Genomic DNA, 14,253 nt, shown 5'->3' on the forward strand with positions numbered 1-14,253 from the left:
ACACACACACACACACACACACACACACACACACACACACACACACATCTCACATCCCATATCTATCCCATCCCATTCTCCCGACTCCCACCCCCACCATACTCACACACACGCGTGCAAGTTGCGGTGCCGCCGTTGTATTCGTACGGCTTTGCATCTCGAGGTGCTCCCTGCCGCTACGCTATCCTCTCAGATTCGCCTCTCCGATGGCATCCCCAGAGTCGAAATCGCCCGAACAGTCCGAGAAAAACCGGAAATACGATCGCCAGTTGAGGTAAGCTGATCACCAAGTGTATATTTTGAGGTTAAAACTGCCAGCTCCAACTTCCAACTTCCAATCTCTCTGTTCTTTGATTGGATAGCGAACTCTGTATCGCTGTCTTTAACTTCAGTCTACTTTTTCCTTAAAAGTTTGTTTTCTCTTCTCTCATGCGACATATGTGATGTTTTCAATTGTGATCTTCGTCTACCTGACAGATTATGGGGTGACCATGGTCAAGCAAATCTGGAGGCTGCTCATGTCTGTCTCATAAACGCTACCGGACTTGGCACAGAGGTACTGAAATCACTGGTGCTTCCAGGTATAGGAGCGTTTACCATAGTCGACGGCAAGAAGATCACCGACGAGGATATCGAAGCTAAGTATGTATACATTATCTTGTTACAACGCCAGGTACTTAAGGCATGGCTCGACGCAACACATTAAATCATTAAATGGATTTGACTTAGCTTTTTTTTAGAGGCGGACAGCGTTGGAAAGTCTAGAGCGCAAGTGGCTACTCAAATGCTTTTAGAGCTGAATCCAGACGTAACTGGGGATTACATCGACGAGGAGCCTGAACAAATTTTATCCAACAGCCCAGACTTTTTCAATAGCTTCACCGTGGTTGTAGCGACTGCGCTGACTGAAAAGTAAGAATACAATACAGATATAATCTATGAAGAATATTTAATAGAATACATTACGTATCTTTTTCAAGTATCGCTTCTGACATTGGGATAAACGTAATAATAAACGAATTCTTGGGAATATTTTCAGAACGTTGATTCTCCTGTCGAAAAGACTTTGGGAACTGAATATTCCTCTATTAGTATGTAGAAGCTTAGGCTTTATCGCATATATGCGGATTCAAGTAAAGGAGCACACGGTTGTAGAAACCCATCCGGATAACGAAACGTCAGATTTACGCCTAGACAGACCGTTTGATAGCCTGAAGAAGCATATAGATTCCATAAATCTAGATGAAATGAGCTTCAAAGATCATTGCCACGTACCGTACCTAATTATTTTGTACAAATACCTAGAGAAATGGATTTCGGTGCACGGCGCTTTGCCGAAAACTTACAAAGAGAAGCAGCAGCTCAGGGACATGATAAAAACTGGCATGAGACGCGATGAACACGATTCTTCTAATAGTGAGGAAAATTTCGAGGAAGCTATGAAGGCTGTAAATAAATGTATAAGAGTGAGCGATATTCCCGATAGCGTTATAAATATTTTAAACGACGATCGTTGCGTCAATCTGAGAGCGAAGGTATCGATAAAATGTTCTATATGATTTATACATCGTTTGGAAACATTTTGAGTTCAAACTGATCGATATATTTTAGAGCAGCTCTTTCTGGATTATTGCGAAAGCAGTCCGTGATTTCATCGATAACGAAGGGCGAGGACTGCTACCACTTAAGGGTAATCTACCCGACATGACTGCGGATACTGAGAAATACATTGCACTCCAACAAATGTATATTGAAAATGACAGTTATATAGGACGGTGATGCACGAAAAAGTAACAGTCTTCTGTGTCAATGCAAATAAGAGTGTTTTATTAGTAAGTTTATTAATAGTAAAAGTATAACAAATGTTATATTACATTTAAATAGTTATCGTATTTTTATTTACCATTTTAATTAATATAATCATAATAATAATATTAGAAAGAATGTAATTTAAACTGATATACACTAAGATTGCAGTACTTTTTCGTGCGTTACTTTTCAATCTGTTATAAACTAACTCGCGTTAATATCGAATTTATTTTAGTTACCATAAACAAGCATCGGCAGATGCGGAAGCAGTATGGAGGCGCACTTTGCAATTACTACGTCAACTAGGAAGATCGTCAGACTCGATTTCAGAAAAGGAGGTCAAGCTGTTTTGCAGGCATGCCGCTAATATTTATGTAGAAAAAGGCAGCTGCATCGCGGACGAATATGATCCCAAAGTTTTTGATACTAATATTATAGGTAATTATCTTCTTTTGAAAAATATAAAATCATATTTTATAATTTATAATTCATAATCATGAAACAAGTTATCTCTATAGTAATAAAAAGAAAATATTGATTATACTGTAATACAAGAAGGAAGAATTATAACCCTTTTATATAATGTTTTCTTGTAATTAATAGCTATTAGTAAAGTATCTACTGTTCTTAACGACTACACATTTTTTACAGTTCAAAATTTAGAGAATCCAGAAAGTATGATGATTTACTATGTCATGCTCCGGGGAGTAGATAAATTCCAGGCAGAGTATAATTCGTATCCCGGCGAATTTGATGATCAAGTGGAACCCGATATCGTGAAGCTTAAGGTATTATCTTCTCTTTACACGTATGAAATTATCACGTTACAATTGTTCTGCAATCGAGTCGTGTTACAGACGTGCCTCACGAAACTGTTGAGCGAATGGGGATGCGGTCCGTTAGCCAAGGACGATTACGTGCACGAGCTTTGTCGATTCGGCGGCGCGGAATTGCACTCCATCTCGGCATTTCTGGGCGGGCTTGCGGCGCAGGAAACCATCAAGCTCATCACGAACCAGTATAAACCCGTTCACAATACCTTCATCTACGACGCCGCCACATCGTACTCTGGAACGTTCTCCTTTTGAAGTCGCGAACTGTTATGTGAAAAGAAAGATCTATGCTAATTAAAGTGATAATACAATCTTATAGCTTATATTAATTCTTCGTGAGTTCTTTAATTGTTTCGAATTAAGACGGATGGCCTTTGTGAATGTTAACGCTATTTTCTCCGTCTGTTATCCCATTTATTATCTTTCATGCGATTCTAAAACAGATTTAAAACACGCCAAAATTTTTTCGTTCCAAAAATAAGGAACGAAGGAAATATATAACGAAAGAGAAACGATTCTAAAAATTATTGTACTTTTCAAGAACATAAAGCATTTTTTTACATTCACAGGAGTCTAGCTTTTTTTCAATGTATCTCTGTGACTGCGTTCGCTTTAGGCGCTTCCGTGCTGAAAGCGTCAGTCCATCTTTATTGCTCATTATGTTGAAAAAAGATGGAGTGATGCTTTCAGCACGAAAGCGTCCAAAGCAAACGCAGCCACAGTCTCTCAAACAGAAAGCTAATCGTTTTATTTACGCAATGTATTAAAGTCAGAACAATTAATTTAATTAAATCCAAGGACCTTGCATTTTTTAAATAATTTAACGAACATCTAATCGATCGCAATGTGTAAAATTCGTAGATAAACGCAATTTAGTTAAAATTCTAAAACTAATAAAAAATTATTAGTCCATAAAATCCAGAAACTTTAGAAATAATGTTGCTAGACGAATCGGGGTTTTTGAGCGCGTGCATTAATTGAGCCGATTGAAATATTTTTAATCAAATAGGAAAAAGAGAACTTTATTTGGCCTTCATTTAACTATTTCTAAAAATTATTTATATTATCCATCTTATTTCTGAAAAATCAATAGATCATTGATAACCTTTCGTCTTTCATACGCCGAGTATTTCCTATTATTCTAGTTTCCTTTTATTTAACCGCGGTTTATGACGTAGCTACAATCGAAAACACGGCTGCGCCGCGCACAAACGAAAATCCCAGCAAGTCTCGTGATAATTATTTTCGTTACGTCAAGAGTCAGGTTGGCACTCGCGCGTGGTCTTGTGATCGAACAGCTGAAGGAGGCAAGGAGGACGAGGAAGAGGACCGAACACTGAGCTTTTCGAGCGAGATTATTTCTTAAATCGACGTGAATTCTCGACGGTAATCATGGTGGACCGTGCGAACATCAAGCAGATGATACCGGCGTTGCCGGACGAGAAGATCGGGAATTATGGTAATTATTCAGATTATTCTTGTCGCGCGAAGGAGATTCGTTTGACAGTGCGCCCCTCCCAGCGATGCGGTCTGTTTTTATTGTTTGTTTTACAATTGTAATCGTAAGTACTTGTTGCAAACGTTGGCTTGTACGAAGTTTATTTTATTGTTTTTCATATTTTGCACTGAACACTTAAACGTCGACTTACGTGATTTTGCAGATATGCTGGCAGCTACGAGTGTGCTCCAGCAGCAGGCTGCCGATATTAGGAATCAACGAATTAATTGGCAATCGTATTTCCAGTAAGTAATCGCATATATAAATGTGAGAGCGTTAGATTGTCCGTGAGAAATCCGATCTGAAAGTTTTAGGATGTATCCTTGGTTGCAGCTTGACAAGAAAACTACATATATAGGATTGCCCGTGTAGAGAAATATATTCTAACGTTTATGATATTTCCAGATCACAAATGATATCAAAAGAGGACTACGACTTTATAGCGGCTTTTGACTCAAGCGATACCAAAACAAGGGAGAATAAGCTGAAGGAGAATCCACATCAGGCAGCTAAAACATTCCTGAATTTGCTCGGTCACGTTTCGAAAGATCAGACGATTCAATATATTCTCACAATGATTGATGATATGCTACAGGTATAGCAACACATCTTTTCTCTTATTATATATATTTTTTCTTATTATAATAGATTAAATAAAGATCTTTTTATTAACCATGTTATTTTGTCAATATTTTTAATAAAAGATATTTTATTTATTAATGGAAATTGATGTAATATTTATAGGAGGACCGCGGTCGCGTGGAAATCTTCCGCGAGCACTCCACGCGGAAACGAGAATCTGTCTGGGGACCATTCCTCAATCTGTTGAACAGGCAAGATGGCTTTATAATGAACATGACGTCGCGTATTATAGCCAAGTTGGCTTGCTGGAGTCACGATTTCATGGAAAAAACTGATCTTCAGTTTTATTTAACATGGCTTAAGGATCAGCTGAAACTTAGCGTGAGTTTGACAGATTATTGCACGCATGTTGCACAAGTCAGGAAGTTGAAATAACTATTGGTATAATAAGATTGATAACTTATTTTATTTTTATTTCAGAGTACTAGTAGTTTATAATAATTACTTTTTAATCAAATATATTCTATATTCATAATACTTAAATATAGATTTAAAACTATATTGATTTAAAACTATACAGATTATTTGGATTTTGGAATCTATTTTTTTTTTCTGAGCATGTATAAGTTTTCTATGTAGTACATCTAACATTTTTTTTTTTTTTTAATTTAATTTTTTACTTAATTTGTTGTACAGTAAGGTGCATTAATTTGATGGGTCATCGAATTCTGACTTATTGGCCACTGGGTCTTTAATAAATTATTAAAGTAAATTATTAAAAAGTCAGAATTCTATGACTCATCGATTAATGCACCTTACTGTACATAGAGAAAATGTATACTTATCTTGTAGCCAAATAATGAAATAATCTTTGTTTAAAGGCTAATAATATATAGAGTTAGTTGCTTCATGTAGCTACTACTGTTTTACCTTTTAATATGAAAACTTTTAACTGCATGCTGCATGCAATGTGTTTTTAGTAATTGAGCTAGCTTATATTTGTATGGACATGATTTCTTTAGAAATAATCATGCATCTTATACTTAAGTTTAATGAAAAGGATGGCATTTCTCCTTTTAATGCTTTTTTATTACACTAACACTGATATAAACACTTCATGCTTTATATTATTTAATTTAATATACATTATTTTTAATATTGTTATTTTATAAAATTAATTAAATAATACTTATAATATTTGTAAACACACTAATCCGATGGGTTGTGGCAAAAGTCTGTGTGGCATTTAGAGATTATAGAATTTACGTGGCAACAGTCTGTGTGAAAAATCGACAAAATTTAGATATAAAATTAAAAATAAGCGCATAACTAACCCAATAAAACGATAAATCGTCGTGCGACTGACAACTAGATATTCTGCTTTCCGCGCTCAAGCTTCAGAGAACCTTAAATTACAATAGAATTTGTAATGAATGAAAAGAAATGAGAGAAATGGGGTTTTAGTTCGATGCTCTTCAGGATCACACAGACTTGCATGTGGGACTAGAACAAGATACTGCTGTGGAGCAGGCCAAGGAGGCCAATGACCTGCACGAATTGCTCAACCCGGTTGGTTTTGTAACGACTAATCAGTAGTATTACTCATTATTCTAAACGAATTATGACGTTTTTTTAAGTTATATTCTGCCAACAAGTGAGCCACTAATAATTCGTCGGGACCTCGGAAAAGTATCACGAGTCTCTTACGTTTAGGACAATTAATTGATAAAAGTATAATCATAGATATATGCATGATTTGTGCTTTATAAAAGCCTATTTTATGTGAATGTTACGTTTATAAATGCAAATTCCTTAAAACCTTAAGCCAACTTGCAAACTTATAAAATTTACTTTTCTCTCAAAAAGTGCTAAAATGTCTTTTTCTTTTTACAATATTGAATTATTTTACTGTCGTACTTTTGCATGTAGCAACATATTTATTAAACGCTTGTCCTTGAAATTGAAGACAGATTCATTTTCTTTGTTTCTTCTTATCTCCATACCTTTGTAAGAAAAGACTTATAAAGTATATATTAATTATTTTTATTCACTTAGAACAATGAGTACATTCAATCAGTGGCGCGATGTCTACAAATGATGCTTCGTATAGATGAATATCGCTTTGCATTCGTGTCCGTCGATGGAATTTCGACCCTCCTCAGTGTTCTGTCTGGCAGAGTAAACTTCCAAGTGCAATATCAGCTTATTTTCTGTCTGTGGGTACTTACTTTCAATCCTCTCTTGGCGGAAAAGATGAATAAGTGAGTAGCGTATCTCCTTTTTGACATTACTAGAGATTTACTAGAGATACTCTAGTAGATAATATTCAATCTAATCGCTATATTATCTAATTATATATTAATTATGTATCGCAGATTCAATGTCATACCCATTCTTGCCGATATACTCAGCGACTCGGTCAAAGAAAAAGTAACACGTATTATACTTGCGGTGTTCAGGGTAAGTCGGAAGTGTGTTGTAGAGTAAAAAAATAGTTATACAAGATTACTTCATGGTTGGTATCTTTTCGTGTTAATAGAATTTGATTGAGAAAGTAGAAGACGGACAAGTTGCCAAGGAACATTGCATCGCTATGGTGCAATGCAAGGTACTGAAGCAGCTTTCCATATTATGCCAACGAAAATTCGACGACGAGGATATCACTGATGATATCGAGTTCCTCAATGACAAACTGCAAGCATCCGTGCAGGATCTAAGTTCATTCGACGAATATTCGACGGAAGTGAAGTCCGGTCGTCTAGAATGGTCTCCCGTTCACAAATCGGGCAAATTCTGGCGCGAGAATGCCAGTCGTCTTAACGAAAAGAATTATGAACTCTTGCGGATTCTGGTCCATCTATTAGAGACTAGTAAAGATCCGCTCGTTCTCAGCGTGGCCAGTTTCGACATTGGCGAATACGTGCGTCATTATCCACGTGGCAAGCAGTACGTCAAAAATACCATTAAATACCGTGTTAAATTCTTTTTACTGCTAAAACTGCAATTTATTAAAACACCCGTTCCACGTATTTTAGTATACTTGAACAACTTGGCGGGAAACAGCGTGTGATGCAGCTTCTTGGGCATGAGGATCCTAATGTTAGATACGAGGCTCTACTTGCAGTGCAAAAACTTATGGTACATAATTGGTAAGTTACAGAGTTTAAAATATCTTACATTATTTGACGTTTATGTTATTAAAATAATTGATTTATAAGAACATTTTAAATATTTTCATATATTCTATTTCATAGAGTATATATATCCAAGTATATATATATATATATATATATATATATACTTTTTATTTAACATTTATATATAAAAATTTGTAACTACTCCTCAATCTGTTTATTTTGTAGGGAGTATCTTGGAAAGCAATTGGAGAAAGAACAGACAGGCGCATCTGGAGCACCCACTAACAAGCCCGGAGCACAAGTGCCAGCAAAAGCTTGAACATTTATGCAACTTGTACAAATATTCTGGTTTCAAGAGATTTTCGAAAGTATTATATAGTTCGCGTAATATAATCTACCATTCGCTTGTTGTAAAGCACACAAAACTCAAGATATTTACATTCCCTTTCATTATATACAATTGTAAAAAAAGAAGAGAGGATATATAATCGAATCCATTTCTCTTTTGGGCAAATTAATTTTGTAACATAAATTGTTGATCGAATTGTGTATATACAGATGTTTTACATTGCGAATATATGATAGGTATATAAATGCCAGTGTAATGAACTTCATCGTGTAATATCTTAGCTTTATGAATAGAATTTGTTGTCTGGAATGTTAGAAAAAGGAAATAAAATTTTACTCTGTTGAAAAAAAACTAAATATATACACGTACATACATTATAGGCACATTCTCACGATTAGTTAAACTCGGCTAAATTTTATTTTAACGTTTATATTACAGGACGCCAACTGTATTAAAAGAAATCTAAAGATATATGGTATCTCGATCTCCTCTACCGTATCTTCCTCACCGCACAAGCGGCACCTTTTCTCGTCTTCATAATACATACTTTTCACTATTAATTCCGGTCCGAGTAATGAGCCGCACTTTTGACACGCTAAAGTCTGTAAATAAATATTTATTTTAATCAGATATATAATCAAATTGTATATAGATAAGTAATACTTAATCAGTTAGTATTGGCATATCTGGAGAAAATCATATCTTACCGTTATTTTATCAGAGCAATGAAAGAGACGATCTTGAAGGAGATACGAGCAACCATGAGAAATCAAAGCGTCTCGTTCCATCTCTCCAAATCGAATACCGCCGCCGCGTCGACGACCTTTAATGGGTTGTCTCGTTAGCATGTCAATCGGTCCGGTACTTCTCACCTAGAAATGAGATACACGTTTAGCCTAGTTTCAGTATAATCAAATTAAATTATTTAAAAATATATAAAAAACGGAGACAAATAAAAACTCGTCAAATGAGAATTGCAATCAAATAACAAGTATATGAGAAAAGATGGAGTGAAAAAGATAAATCTTATTTTCATTAGATGCTAATATAGAAATTCGTATAAGTTAATTACCTGCCACTTATCAGAGACCATATGTCGTAATCTCTGATAATGCACAACGCCAAAGAAGATGCTGGCGGTCATCTCGCATCCATAAATACCCGAATACATTCTTTCATTTCCGTAATAATTATAACCACCGAGTTCTAACAATTTTCCGAAGTAGTCTATGGACGTGTTTTCTTCGTCAAACCTAAAAGGCGTGGCATCGTGAGCCAATCCATGCACAGCCGCTGATTTTCCAGCCATCACTTCGATCATCATAGCTGTGATAATAGAAAATAATTTATTGCACGGCCGTTAACATTAAAATTACATCTGCATTTTCTTGATAGATTCTTATGAGAAAAATAATCTTTAATATTGTATATTCGAATACTCATGCTAAATACAGGTTTAATTGAACGCTGTCAGTTCGTCATTGTATTATATTATGGCCTAGTTTACACCGATCTCTTGATACGCGTATCAAATTGTATATTTAAGCTGATCAGCCAATAATTGAACTAGTTTACTAGTTATTTACTATTTAATACGCATATAAAGTGATCGGTGTAAACTATAACGTATTCCAACAATAGTTATTTGTGTAACAAGTGCCGTAAGATGAAAATTCCCGGGTGCGGTTACCGCACTCGCCTTCGGCTCGTGCGTAAACTCCGCACGGCTTACACACCCTATTTTATGTTGCAAGTGCGTGGAAAGTGGTCTATCACGCACGCGTAGCGTGCCAGCATAATGGACCACTTTCCATGCACGTGTTGCATAAAATAAATTCTCTGGCTTACCTATCGTCATACGACTCGGGAAACCGTGCGGATTGAATATAATATCGGGAACCATCCCGGTCTCCGTGAACGGTAAATCCTCAACAGGATACAGTCGCGAAAGGATTCCTTTTTGTCCCGCTCTTGACGCGAATTTATCTCCAACGGTGGGATTTCTCTAAATATAAATTGTATTTAAAATAAGAAAACGTAAAATAAAATATACACACATATGTATGTGTGTATATATTGTGTGTATATATATATATATATATAATAATTGTACTAACAGGAATACGGAATGTAATGCACGCTCTTCGGGAATCCTGACTTAATGTACCACACAGTTTTACAGTGTCGACATAAGCATTTTCCGTGCTTTTATATCGTCCAACGACATACTGACCGTTATCAGCATCGTAATAACTGTGAAATACATAGACCATCGATGAGATTTTAGAATAAAGAGACCATAATGTGACGATATTGAAGTTACAAGAGCTACTTACGAATAGTATGCGTCTCCTTCTTTAATAATAATACCTGGCATGGGCAAACCGTCAACATCTATTGTTTTCACAAGTTCAGGTTTTTCCGGATCACGAGCGAAATAACTCTTTTTATCGTTCAAATCAACAAACTCGGATTTATAAACCGTTCCATGTCCGAAGCCACGTTCGAACGCCGACTTGTTGATGACCATTGCGTCTTCCATATCGTATCCCTGTACATCAAATTATCGATATAGAATGGTGAGACAAATATAAAAGTAAAATCACTGATACTAGAAACAAAATATTAAATAGCAAAATTGTAGCTCACTGTGTACGAGATAACAGCAATTATCGCATTAGTACCCATAGGAAAGTTGTCCATGTTAATATTATCATAATGTACCGGTCTAAAGAGTGGTGCGGCAGGCGTTTGCAGTCTGTACAGTTTTGTTTGTGACTGCTGTTGCCAATTGTGACAGGGTGTAGCCATTGTTTGCTTACTCATCTGCGAAATTATTAAAAAATCGATATATTTCAATCAGCATCATGTGCTATTAATGCATTCACAGTCCACAAGATTCAGATGCAAGTCGGAATATTTTTAATTCAGGGCTCCACGGATTATATTATTACATTATTATTTATGCCCTGCGAATATGCAAGTGGTAGTTCATATCCACAGATATGGACAGTGAACATTGAAACATGCTAATTATTTCATGTAATATAGACTTACCTGACACTGATACATGTTTCTTGGACTTTGGTTACAATCTGGCAGCGGAATGAGATTAGCTAAATTGCTGAAGATTGTTGTCGGGCTTACCTCCTGATGAGTTGTCAACTAGTAAAAAAAAAAAAGTAAAATTGTCACATTATACAGAAATTTAAAAAAATTAACGCACGCAAAAAAATTATATAAAAATTATATATATCTACCCCTTCGTATGCTTCTTGAGGGGTCACACAGATTTCCATGTAAATTTGCTCAAACGTTCCTATAAGCTCTACCTTCTGCGTAGCTAAATTTATAACCGGTCTCATCATTCTAGCCGCGTTAGTAAATAAGAATAATCCCGGATACTGAGCTGGAACATTTTTCTTTGGTACCAGCGCAATTTCCAATGTTGACGGTACCTAAAGATAAAATATATCGGATATCATGTGCCATACCATGTTACAAGTCAAATCAAAAGGCATCACGTTTACAACTCACTTCTCGACCGATTATCTTAAGCAACCTCAACTTGTATACTACTCTGTTAATAATTTTGTCCTGAATCAAGCCGATCAATTTCCCATCTAACATTACGTTATACGAATTTCTCCAATCATCCGCGATAGATAATGGAACCATTCCGAGATCTACCAGTACTGTAGGTATAGCAGCTTTCAATTTTGGATCTGGATGTTTCGTGACGATACAATTCATTGTCAAGTGATTGAGCAATCCGCATGGAGCACCGTCTGGTGTATGAATTGGACAAATAAATCCTACAAACAAATCATCATAATTATTTAAAGATTAATATATTATAAAAAATCTTTATAAATATATCTGTAATATTGTATACAATAGGAGATTGCTTACAATGATTGCTTATATTATGCATAATCAACCATTTTCTAAAACCTTTGTATATCTATTATTGTAGAAATTACGGCAAAGTTCTTAATTACCCCATGCATCAGGCAACAGTTGACGAGCTTCAGTAGTCCTCATATTTTGAAAGTATGCGCCTCTGTGTATCGCACGAAAATGACTCATATAACGCATTCTATTGATATTTTCCACAACAATCGTAAGACCAGAAGTTTGCATGAGCCCCAAACCAGTAGGTGATCTTATATTTCCGGTGGATAAGAAGTACTCCATTTGCGAATCAATGTTGCTTCGAAATTTAGTGACGTTCAACATTTCCTCTAAATAAGTATATTTCGAAAAAAAAGTTAGTCATCTATGAACCCAACTTGACAGTTTTTTTTTTTCACAAAAAGACCAACATTTTAAATAAAATACTTACGCATATTTAAGATATATCTATTACCAGCGCTCTTGGCACGTTTGAGAATATGAAGTTTGAGTCCTACTAGCCACGAACATAGTTTTTCTTTAAGAACCTGAAGATACAAGTGCCCACCCAGTAAACACTCCTGCATCATCACGGAATCCGCACCCTCAACGGCGCATTTGTTATTCGCGAGCGAAAACAGTTTTTTGGTCATAAACACAAGTAAATGGAACTTATCGGTGGGCTCGTCAAGATGAATAGCGACACAATGTCTGTGCGATAAAAATGATAAAAATAATTAAATTGAGGATTACACAGAAAACTGCAACGTAACATAAATTATTGAATAAAATTCAAACTCACTTGATAATGTAATCACAAACATCTATGTCAGTCGCGTCTGCAGGCAATTCGGAGAATTTTACTTTAAACACCTTTCCTATGTACGCTTTACACTGTTCGTGCCAGTGTAGACCTTCTTCGTGTACAGCACGTAACATATTCATGACACAATTATTGTAATAAAGATCATCTTCACATCCAGCGATTAGCACTTTGTAAATATATAAATCGGTCACGTCTATTAAACATTTTAACATCAGTATTAGTGGCACATAGTACGTAGCTTTCTTGTACGTAAATGCAAATTTTGCGGAGCCGTCGGTCACATAGTGCAGTGTATTATTCTGCAAAAAGACACAATTATGATAATATATGACCTGTACGAGAATGACAAGAGAAATAGTGCATGCAGGAAAATTCTACTCAAATACGTACAATGGCTGAGTTGTCGTCCCGGACACTTCTCAAAAGAATACCTAAGTCGCTAAATTGTACCCCACGACCTTTCCAAGTTGGCCTTTTGATAGCAATAGGATAGTTTCGTCTTGTCATTATTAACATACGTACGAGTCGCTCTAAGCCTCTGATTATAAAATATCCACCCCATTCTTCTTCATGTTCACCGTGAGCGACTAATTCTTCAGGGCTCATTTTGTTCAAGTGGCATCGATTAGACTGCAAAATATCAGGTGTAAAAAAAATTGCAATTCAACATAAATAAAATTACCTATTTAGAATGCAACCGTATAAAGTAGTAAATGCGACTCATCACAAGTGAAAGTCAGGAAATCATATCTGGACTTTACCTTGACCATGATCGGAACTTCTCCCAAATTCCTCTCAAGAGGTTCCTGCTCCTTACCATTGACAGACCATCCAAGTCTCACTATTATCTTACCCTTGTAAGTGGCGCCTCTCTGTCGACATTCTGTCGGATATACTTTATATGTTTTCACACCGATTGTATTAGAAGGAACAGTGGGCTTGTAGATATATACATCGTCCAGCCTGAGGACTACCTTGTCATCATTGGGAAGAGTTAAATACACTGGCGTACTGTCCTTTAAACCTTGAAAAAGGCCATCTTCTAGCATATAATTAAAGGACTCGACATGAGGCATACCTAGAGATTGCAATAACTGAAACAAATAATAAAATTATGTAAGCCTTATCGAGGCATTTTTCCTATAATATGCATTAAATTCTATAGCTTTTTTAAACATTGCAACATAAATATAGAGAAATTGTTTCCTACTATATTAACATAAGCTTACAAGCAAATCTATATAAAAATAATAAAAATGTTAACATTTACAGTACTTATTCATTATACAGGCACTATTTCTAATTGAAGTCAGCTCCTCAACTAT

General features: G+C 35.8%; 3 protein-coding genes across 5 annotated transcripts; 2 read left to right on the top strand and 1 right to left on the bottom strand.

Moving 5' to 3' along the window:
* Window positions 1-82: 82 nt before the first annotated feature.
* Window positions 83-3,208, top strand: LOC112455321 (NEDD8-activating enzyme E1 regulatory subunit). Of its 2 annotated transcripts, XM_025017163.1 has the most exons (8): window positions 83-274; window positions 478-642; window positions 730-912; window positions 1,040-1,535; window positions 1,612-1,745; window positions 2,045-2,247; window positions 2,461-2,597; window positions 2,667-3,208. In XM_025017163.1, exons 1-8 carry the CDS (start codon window positions 207-209, stop codon window positions 2,895-2,897), a joined length of 1,617 nt encoding a protein of 538 aa, XP_024872931.1. In that variant the 5' UTR covers window positions 83-206; the 3' UTR covers window positions 2,898-3,208. The 2 variants fall into 2 exon arrangements, with proteins under 2 accessions (XP_024872931.1, XP_024872932.1); XM_025017164.1 differs by lacking the exon at window positions 83-274 and having other exon boundaries at window positions 550-642; window positions 741-912.
* Window positions 3,209-3,920: 712 nt separating this feature from the next.
* LOC112455309 (V-type proton ATPase subunit H) lies at window positions 3,921-8,564 on the top strand. 2 transcript variants are annotated; one of them, XM_025017129.1, is made up of 10 exons: window positions 3,921-4,101; window positions 4,304-4,385; window positions 4,546-4,735; window positions 4,885-5,103; window positions 6,187-6,291; window positions 6,778-6,983; window positions 7,098-7,182; window positions 7,262-7,668; window positions 7,758-7,871; window positions 8,085-8,564. In XM_025017129.1, the coding sequence occupies exons 1-10, from the start codon at window positions 4,035-4,037 to the stop codon at window positions 8,176-8,178; spliced, it is 1,569 nt and encodes a 522-aa protein (XP_024872897.1). In that variant the 5' UTR covers window positions 3,921-4,034; the 3' UTR covers window positions 8,179-8,564. The 2 variants fall into 2 exon arrangements, with proteins under 2 accessions (XP_024872897.1, XP_024872899.1); XM_025017131.1 differs by lacking the exon at window positions 6,187-6,291 and having other exon boundaries at window positions 3,922-4,101.
* LOC112455305 (DNA-directed RNA polymerase I subunit RPA2) lies at window positions 8,549-14,134 on the bottom strand. The gene is made up of 15 exons (XM_025017126.1): window positions 13,690-14,134; window positions 13,319-13,558; window positions 12,905-13,227; window positions 12,554-12,813; window positions 12,210-12,452; window positions 11,746-12,023; window positions 11,469-11,666; window positions 11,266-11,373; window positions 10,858-11,034; window positions 10,545-10,759; window positions 10,326-10,461; window positions 10,057-10,213; window positions 9,281-9,534; window positions 8,916-9,080; window positions 8,549-8,810 (listed from the first exon to the last, which is right to left on the bottom strand). The coding sequence occupies exons 1-15, from the start codon at window positions 14,002-14,004 to the stop codon at window positions 8,607-8,609; spliced, it is 3,273 nt and encodes a 1,090-aa protein (XP_024872894.1). The 5' UTR covers window positions 14,005-14,134; the 3' UTR covers window positions 8,549-8,606.
* Window positions 14,135-14,253: the final 119 nt, after the last annotated feature.

The sequence above is a fragment of the Temnothorax curvispinosus genome, unplaced genomic scaffold, assembly GCF_003070985.1.
Source record: "Temnothorax curvispinosus isolate PA1 unplaced genomic scaffold, ASM307098v1 QBEX01006010.1, whole genome shotgun sequence".
NCBI lineage: Eukaryota > Metazoa > Arthropoda > Insecta > Hymenoptera > Formicidae > Temnothorax > Temnothorax curvispinosus.

What these genes read in the sequence shown, in the direction of transcription:
- LOC112455321 (XM_025017163.1), top strand. Translation starts at nt 207, where the DNA reads ATGGCATCCCCAGAGTCGAAATCGCCCGAACAGTCCGAGAAAAACCGG. An exon ending in AAATACGATCGCCAGTTGAG is followed by an intron (nt 275 to 477) that starts GTAAGCTGATCA and finishes TCTACCTGACAG; the next exon opens with ATTATGGGGTGACCATGGTC. An exon ending in TTTTGATACTAATATTATAG is followed by an intron (nt 2,248 to 2,460) that starts GTAATTATCTTC and finishes CATTTTTTACAG; the next exon opens with TTCAAAATTTAGAGAATCCA.
- LOC112455309 (XM_025017129.1), top strand. Translation starts at nt 4,035, where the DNA reads ATGGTGGACCGTGCGAACATCAAGCAGATGATACCGGCGTTGCCGGAC. An exon ending in AATTGGCAATCGTATTTCCA is followed by an intron (nt 4,386 to 4,545) that starts GTAAGTAATCGC and finishes TGATATTTCCAG; the next exon opens with ATCACAAATGATATCAAAAG. An exon ending in AGGATCAGCTGAAACTTAGC is followed by an intron (nt 5,104 to 6,186) that starts GTGAGTTTGACA and finishes ATGGGGTTTTAG; the next exon opens with TTCGATGCTCTTCAGGATCA.
- LOC112455305 (XM_025017126.1), bottom strand. Translation starts at nt 14,004, where the DNA reads ATGCCTCATGTCGAGTCCTTTAATTATATGCTAGAAGATGGCCTTTTT. An exon ending in AAGTTCCGATCATGGTCAAG is followed by an intron (nt 13,559 to 13,689) that starts GTAAAGTCCAGA and finishes GATATTTTGCAG; the next exon opens with TCTAATCGATGCCACTTGAA. An exon ending in ATTGCTCTGATAAAATAACG is followed by an intron (nt 8,811 to 8,915) that starts GTAAGATATGAT and finishes ATTTATTTACAG; the next exon opens with ACTTTAGCGTGTCAAAAGTG.